The sequence below is a fragment of the Aedes albopictus genome, chromosome 3 (genome assembly GCF_035046485.1).
Source record: "Aedes albopictus strain Foshan chromosome 3, AalbF5, whole genome shotgun sequence".
Taxonomy (NCBI): Eukaryota; Metazoa; Arthropoda; class Insecta; order Diptera; family Culicidae; genus Aedes; species Aedes albopictus.
In genome coordinates, this window is record NC_085138.1 from 448826831 (window position 1) to 448835432 (window position 8602).

The following is an 8602-nucleotide window of genomic DNA, read 5'->3' on the forward strand; positions in this document are numbered from 1 at the left end:
TGTTTTAGTCAATTGTTACAAGCTAAACTATTGGACGCTTTTAAAGGTTCTTCTTCTTCTTTATGGCTCGACGTCCCCAATGGGACTTGGCCTGCCTCGCTTCAACATAGTGTTCTTTGTGCACTTCCACAGTTATTAATTGAAGGGCTTTCTTTGCCTGTTATTGGATGAATTTGAATATTGTGAGACAAGTACAATGATACACTATGCCCAGGGAGTCGAAAAAAAAATGTCCCGACCGGATCGGGAATCGAACCCGCCGTCTCCGGATTGGCGATCCATAGCCTTACCACTAGGCCAACTTGAGACTCCAAGGTTCTACTTGGACTATTGAAAATGGTGTAGTACATGGCGAATACTGACGCAGTTTTCTGCCGCGCACAATTGACAATTGTATAAAAACTTCGCATATCTTTTTATTCATAGCATTCTTTCGTAAATCATAAGTGCTTAAAAAATGAGTAGATTTTCATTTATTTGCACCTTTTGTGCTTTTACAACATTGACATGTTTCATTTGGTCCAATTTATTCTACCTACGGAATATATTATCTATGGCAATCGTTCGTTCAGGAAAAGCTAGCGTCAAATGCAGCAGTTATTTTTACTAAAAGCATACCCATAATGTGGTAATCCAATGTAATCCAAAAAACCCCCACTTCAATTAGCCCCGGAAAATCCGTTCGGATTGAGCCTTTGCCAGTTCCAGGTATCCTCGCACATTTCCTTCAGACCACGCTTGGCCTTCCAGCCCAGTTCTTTGGCTGCCAGCGTAACATCCGCATAGCTTGTGGCGACGTCACCGGGTCTCCTATAAGAAATTGACAATAATTAGAAGCTGGTTTTCGATAAGCTTAGAACAACAGGTACTCACCTATCAACGATTTCATACTTCACTTCCTTGCCGGACGCCTTGGAGAATGCTTCTACCACGTCCAGCACCGAGTACCCGCATCCGGTGCCAAGATTGTACACCACAAATCCTTTCAGATCACCACGCGCCAGCTTATCGAGAGCGCAGACATGTCCCTCGGCCAAATCAACTATGTGGATGTAATCGCGAACACCTGTCCCATCTGGGGTGTCGTAATTGTTACCGAATACCTTCAGACAAGGTCTACGACCAACGGCCACCTGAGAAATGTACGGCATCAGATTGTTCGGTTCTCCATTGGGATCTTCGCCGATACGGCCGGACTTGTGCGCTCCGACCGGGTTGAAGTATCGCAGCGATATCACCGACCACCGAGGATCCGACTCGCAGAGGTCCTTCAATATCTCCTCGGTGAAATATTTGCTCTTGCCATAAGGATTGGTGCAATTACCCGTTGGATGCTTCTCATCTAGTGGAAGCTTTTGCGGTTCTCCATACACTGTAGCACTAGAACTGTACACAAATTTGAATACATTACTCTGAAAGTAACACATTGTTAGCGGATATCAAATCGGAAACTCGTTATCGTAAGTACCTCGGCCATTACTTCCAGCAGCACGCTGGTACCGGTAATGTTGTTTTGATAGTATTGCAGCGGTATTCGGCATGATTCGCCAACTGCTTTCAGGGCAGCGAAATGTGCCACACAATCGATTTGGTGCTAAAAACAAAACAAAAATCAAATCCATCAATGTCCCTTTCCACCTATGTAATTCCAGGGCTGGTAGCGATTAGGCGACAAAATAATAGAGACTGAGCTTACAATCATTCATCAGTTTTCAATTTGCGAATTACTGCGTCACTACGCGACCTAACGAAGTCTCGTATTCTGATAAAACATAAGACAAAACTTATGATTGTTCTACAAAAAATGTCTGGCGGAACTTAAGCGAAATTATAATGACAAAATCATTAAAGTATTTTTACAAAATAAAAGATGCAAGAAAAAAACAAAAAAGTTACTCGTTACCAGGCCTGCAATTTTGAATTCCAGCAGAAAAACAATCATGCAATGTATGAAGTTGTTGACTGATAACAACATGCAGTATCACAAACTAATAAGCCAAGCAAATTCCATTCGTTGGAAAACTGTGTTAATGGCTATGTAAACTATTGAACGATCATGATCATTGTTATCAGTCGAGAACTTATGAACACGTGAACGTGTTGTCACGTTTGCTAGCAATCACTTACCTTCTTAAAAACTTCTCTCAGCCCATTCTTATCACGAATATCCACATCATAGAATGTAACGTTCCTTCCCGTCAGTTCCTGTACCCGTTTCAGTGATTCCGGCAACTTAGCATCCACCGCTCCAAAGGCATTACACAAATTGTCCACACAAATGACCCGATGTCTAGCATTCAACAGTTCCAGAACAGTATGCGAGCCAACGAACCCTGCTCCGCCGGTTACTAGGATGCTCAGAGACATTATTACTCTCCACTAAGCCAACAAAGCTAAAAATAGAAAATTACCCCTAATTCATACTATCAGCCTACTAGATAGATTATCACCTTTACTTACCAGAATCAAAAGCACAGCCTGCGCGATCAGAACATCCAAGAATGAATAATCAGACGACACGTATCAACCCTTGACTCATTGCAGCACGCTATCGCTCGCATTCACTGCCTATCTTATCACAAACAGGCCGTCAAAAATAATAATAAAACAAAACTGATGATGATGACGACGATCACCCGGCTGTCCGACAGCCTTGTTCCTACAAGCACTGTTTGCCACCGAAACAAATGCCAGTTATTGTTTTCCCTTGTTGTTTCGTTGATAACAGCCGGCGTACAAAACTCCAAAAAAAAAAAACTGCTAACTAGACGAAAACGAACACGACCGCTCAACTCAAAAACAGACCAGAGACCGCTCCCACAATCATACTTTTTTTTCGTGTCGTGGGAATAGTTTAAGTTCCTGGTTCAAGTACTAGGTACCTACGGATATACGACGTAGCAGCAGCAGCATCAGCACATTTCGAACTACGGGATAAACAAACAAAACCGATGATGACGTTTGAAATTTTCTGATTCTCCGATATTTAGTAGCATCTTATGGATGGATTTATGAATCGCTTCGGACGTTGTGACGGAAAGGCGGGTAAGTATGGAGGTAGATTTTGCTGGGTTTGTGCGCCTGCGCTTGCACGTGGTCGGGGTAGAATACTGGGATCAGTGGTGCCAGTCGATTGTTTTTTTTTGTTTTTTTTTTTTACAAACATATGTGGACTGATATTGATAGAAGATTTAGATGTTAGATACTAGTGTAAACTGTTTCGGATTTTATAACTTTGCAATTCATCGATACTTTAACAATACAGAACACAGTTTGAAGCATTTTCTTTAAAGTGGAGACAATTTCCAAATTTGTTTCTGCATCACTAACTAGAGGTTTGAATCGATTTTACATATCAAGGGTAATGGAAATTGGAATTATGTTGTCGTAAACGCTGCCAGCTTCCATTTAAAATAATCGTTAGGAGTTACTGAAGTGAAATCAGTCAATATGAATACAAAATCCATACGTTAAATGAAAATTTAAATTTAATTTGTAATATTGAAACAGTAAAAGCAGCATTTCTAGCCTAAATATAGTTTGAATGTTTGAATATTTAATGAATGTGAATTGATTTCACTTTAGAGCGGAAATGTATGGCTCATCACATGAAAAAAGCATCTCTTAATCCATCTTAACCGCTGAAACAGTGGACAAAAAAGAGCGAAAAAACAGCGTATTGAAAAACTGCCATTGGTTACATTGCAAACGCAGAATTTATCAGTAGGTATTTAGACTTATAGGATTTGCTTGGTAACGGAGTAATTCGTAGATTGCATACTGGAAGCCATGGCTGCTAAGTATCAGTCTCAGTGCCTGTTTTTCAGCCGAAATTGAGTAACTGCGACGGTCGTTTTCAATGCCATGTTGTGAGAATTGACCACGAGCTCCACTCGTGAGCGACGCTACTAAGTATCATTCCCAATCATCCACACACTGCTCGTACTGAAACATCAATATAAAAGCTTAAACCATCACCGTTGTTTTTCAGTTTTTCAGAACATCATAAAAGCATCACAAACGAGCGAGCAATGGCCTAGGCTTGTTAGCCAGGACACAGTGTAAATGCCTGTGCCCCATCCCTGAAGCAAGATGGCCCAAGGAGTGACAAAACCTTTTTAGCTACGTCACTCCCAACGTTGATGTTTAAACATACTGAAACACTTACACTCACATGAACACATCTGCATATACTCTTCAAATACACTCACAAAGTCTTGTCGTATCACTCGCTTATAGTGAACCCCAAATCAACCCATTCCAAATACCCAACTCCTTGACACCTATGGGGGCGCCGGTGAGTCGCTGGCCTTTCATAAAGTAGGTATCATATCATCACATCCTTTCCTATCCTCGTAACACGGACCAGATTTTTGTAATGTTAAGTAAAATATTATATATTTTTGATAGTTGTTTAGGCTGTTGAGCTTATAGTTATTTTTGTCATGATTTTTTGCCATTATGAATATGTTTCTACAGTTTCACAAACAATGTTTTATTTTGAATTCTTATTAATTATGAAATTATAATAACAACTATGGATTTGTTGAATTGAGTTGAACATATTATAAAACAAATAATATATAGTAGATTGAATCATGTCAATGCTGATGTCGATTCCAAGCGCATATTCTCGTCCTTTTCAACATGGCGTCTGACAGTGGCAATACTGTACGGGAGAGGATCGAAGTTTATAGTTTTTTGGGTCAGGATATTCTAAACGCGTCTTCCGTATCAGTCAATCGAACAGCTCAGAAAGTATGCATAGAACGAGGCATAGAATTAATAACGGAAGCATTCAATGTAGATGTTTTTCCAATTTGCAGCAAATGACTTCGATATAGCTTCTTTGAGAATAATTGAAAGCACCGGTACGGCCACCTTTACGGGCGTATCGAATCAAGCTTTGACGGTCTGAATAAATGCCGAATTTCTCAGGTAATTTCATTGAGTATTTTAAAATTCGCAGATACAACTGCAGTACAAGCCCTTCATATTCATCTACAGGATCAACGACAAGTTTCGCTATCATCAGGAAATTAATCAGTGTAACACTTGACACGAAAATGGTTCAACACCAAAACCGGCAACTAGTAATCACATAAATCATGCTTGTCTTTTCACTAATGCAGACAAGCTGGGAAAAAATATACTCCTTGGTAGAAAAACAATTTGAAATTTTTATTTACTTGGTTAAAAGTGTTTAGAAATCCCGATAAAATATGATTGATTCTACCGAATTATACAATGACCTGTCAAAATTTTCAACAAAAATATAGTAACTTCAACTATTAACTATTACAATTGAATCAACCATACAGTTCATTCAAATCAGCAAAAAAGTATTGTTGTTTCAACTATGAAGTCTAGTTGTTATGACTATATAATAGTTGAATTGCATCTTTTTTCTAGTTATCTCTAAACTAATAGGAAATTTTAGTTGATTGAACCGTAAATTGTATTAACTTCACCAAGATTTCTTCTCCGTGAACGGAGAAAATGGGCGTGGCCGGCAATGGAAGTTCTCATGTCTTTTTACTTCAACCTCTAATTGGATAGCTATTCCTTCCCAAATAGCATTCCATAAGCAATTAGAATAGGAGTATTAAAGTTTTAACATGAAAACTTTCAGTATGCAATCTACGAATTACTCCGTTACCACGCAACGCAGAACATCATAAAAGCATCACAAACGATACTCGCATCATTGAGAACTAGTTATAAATAGAAACGAACTTCCGAGTTTCCCTAACTTTGCTGCAGGTGTCTTTGAGTGTTAACGATGCGCATGAAAGGGTTGAAAAATAAAACGAGACATGATTCACAAAACTGCAGTTAACTTTTGATAGAAGAAAAAATATTCTATAGAGAATGGAGCAACAGGAGAAATGCTAGAGAAATTCTAGAGAAACTTCCTATGTTACTGCTAGAGATTTTTTTCGTTGAAACTTCGAGAATAATTCCCAGTGGAACTACCAAAGGTATTGTCAACGGGAAAATTTCAAGTGGAGCCTCTAGGGGGATTTTCGGTTGAACTCCTAGAGGATTCCATGCTGGAGCTCTTGTGGAAATTTGCGGCGGTAGTTATTTATGTAGAAATTAGAGATGGAATTCCTATAGGAATTACTGTTTCGATCAGAAATCCTGGAATCCTCGAAGGAATTTCTTGAGAATTTATCGTTGGATTTCGTGGAGGAATTCCTGGTGGAATTTTTAGGATAATTACGGCTAGAAATTTTAAAGGTTAGAGGAACCTTCGATGGTACTGCAAAAGGAATTTATTGTGGACCTCCTGTAGAAATCCCCAGCGGAGCTCCTATAGGAATATAAGGATGAGCTCTTTGTTGAACTGCTAGATGATTTCCTGGTGGAAGTGATGGAATAATTTCCGGTAGAACTCCTGCCGGAATTCCCAGTAAAATCAGGAATAATCGGCACAACTCCTTGAGTAATTCTCGTTGTGACTCTAGAGGGATTCTCGGTGGAAGTGTTGAAGAAATTCCCGGTAGAGCTTCTTCCGAAAATGCCAGCGGAACACCGGTAAAATTCAAATACAAATTCCAAGTGGAGCTCCAATACAAATTTTATATGTATCTCCTAGAGGATAAGAATTTCCGGTGAAACTCCTGCCGTGGAACGTGGAACTACTTGAAAATTATTGTTGAAACTTCTAGAGGAATGCCTGAGGGGGCTGCTAGAGGAATTTCCAGTTGAATCGCTACTGAAATTCCCGTCGGAATTTCGGGAAGAATTCTCAGCGGAATTTTCAGAAACATTCCTGGTGGAGCTGCTGCGGTAATTATCAGTGGAATTTATATTGGAAATTCCCAGTGGAACTCCTGGAGGAATTCCAACAAATCTCCCCTAAGAAAATGTTTCTTTTGTGGTAGTTCAACACAGATTTATTACCTGTTTCAATTTAGGAATCTGCAGTTTTCTTGAATCTCTCGAATACAATCATACACTCGGAACTGATAACTTTATGTTATGGTGAGCTGCTGAATGCCTACTGTTGTTTAGAAGTAACATAATTCGTGCTTCTCCGGTGACTCGAAAAGATCGTAATCACCATTTGTTCATTTTTATATTAAAAGCACCACAGTAACGAACAATTATGAAGATTTAGCCGTCGAAAGCCTACTTTTGTTGGAAAAATCTGGGAGCAATACAATATGTTTTTTTTTTTTGCGGTACACACTGGTTATTTTGGTTAGCAACTCCAGTTGCCAGTTCTTAGGATTTTCTATTCGCCAGACTGCGATGATTGCTCCAACAATTCACGCCTCACAAAATTATGTTGCTCAAGATAAATTACTGGAAATCCTGAAGAAAAACTGCTAATGAATTCTAAACACTTCCAAAACTTACGTGCTCCCCCCCTTAAATCCGGGCCTCCATGAGTCGTTAATTTAGACGGCAATTGACCAATTTATCCTTTGATTACTTAAAAAATATATGTCCATGCTTAATGGCTTGCAGTCAAAAAAGCCCATAATCGCATATTTTACCCTATAAATTGAGGTATAGCTCAAAATTGTGACGAACTGGAGCAAATCTGAGCGCAGATTTAAATTCAGCGGCCCAAAATCTTGTTACCGACCGGTTTCTAGCAGATACTACGTAATTAAAAAACAGCAGTTCTCAAATGTTTACTCACCGGTCAGTTTCCTAATTTGTGGGTTTTACCTGTAAACAAGCTCTTCTTTCTCTAATACCACAACTATTACGAATTCGTTTGATTTAGAAGAATAACCAAATAGCATGCTTTAAACTTTATTGCCAATTATCTGCAAATTTTGCCAGTGCACTATGATCATTTTCGTTGGGGCCACTCAGGAACACCGACGCACCGCAGGAACATTCACGCACCGAAGAACCCGAAAGCTTCGCATTTTCCGTCCGCAAACCGCACCACCAAATGGACTCCCGAACTCGTACCACCAGTTACTTCACCGTACCGCCGTTCCAGATCGTAATCCGGCCGTCTTGGTGTACGGTCCGCCGGAGAATCACTGTCAAACTTTTCCCGGCGAATCACTAGAACACTTGTGCAGTAAACACCGGCGGGTCTGTTAACGTGTTTCCGCGGGTCGAATCGGTAGAAGTTCGGTTGATGTTCTACCGAGTATCTGTACTGCCACAATATCGGTTGGAGCCTACTGACTCCACACTTGGCCCAGCCCAGTTCTTCCCCTACAAACCCCACAATTCTCCAACTATTCTTCGACCGCGTGTAAGGCCGGACACTTCAACCACCATGTGGTCACTCTGGGCCGTTTGCTCTGCGTGTTCAACTATATCGACACGTATCCCTACCCTCTAGAAATACGATGAGGGGGGCTTGTTACCGCACTGTTTGCAATTGTCGGTCCGGCCGCGTGGTGAAATAGAACGTCACCCGCGGGGGGGGGGGGGCAGGATATCTAGGTTGTATTTCGGATCCAGATCCCTGTGGATCTTTTCTGGGCTCAGATGTCCCGTGGGCTTCACTTTAGTCACGAAATTACTTCTCGATTCGGTTTTTAACTTCGATCGACTGCGACTTGGAGATGAACGTCCTCCTTGTTCGAGTTATCGCACGGGACTCCCGTGGATTTCGTGA

The 8602-nt window shown here is 40.5% G+C and overlaps 1 protein-coding gene across 1 annotated transcript; it reads right to left on the reverse strand.

Annotated features, from left to right (window-relative positions):
* Positions 1–458: 458 nt before the first annotated feature.
* Positions 459–2854, reverse strand: LOC109407533 (UDP-glucose 4-epimerase). Its single transcript, XM_019680599.3, has 5 exons — positions 2461–2854; positions 2128–2393; positions 1469–1594; positions 874–1412; positions 459–810 (listed from the first exon to the last, which is right to left on the reverse strand). The coding sequence occupies exons 2-5, from the start codon at positions 2365–2367 to the stop codon at positions 660–662; spliced, it is 1056 nt and encodes a 351-aa protein (XP_019536144.2). The 5' UTR covers positions 2368–2393; positions 2461–2854; the 3' UTR covers positions 459–659.
* Between the last annotated feature and the right edge of the window lie 5748 nt (positions 2855–8602).

Coding starts and splice junctions, on each gene's coding strand:
- LOC109407533 (XM_019680599.3), bottom strand. CDS start 2,367: ATGTCTCTGAGCATCCTAGTAACCGGCGGAGCAGGGTTCGTTGGCTCG. Junction 1,595..2,127: donor TGAGAGAAGTTTTTAAGAAG/GTAAGTGATTGC, acceptor TTTTGTTTTTAG/CACCAAATCGATTGTGTGGC. Junction 1,413..1,468: donor TGCTGGAAGTAATGGCCGAG/GTACTTACGATA, acceptor TGTTACTTTCAG/AGTAATGTATTCAAATTTGT.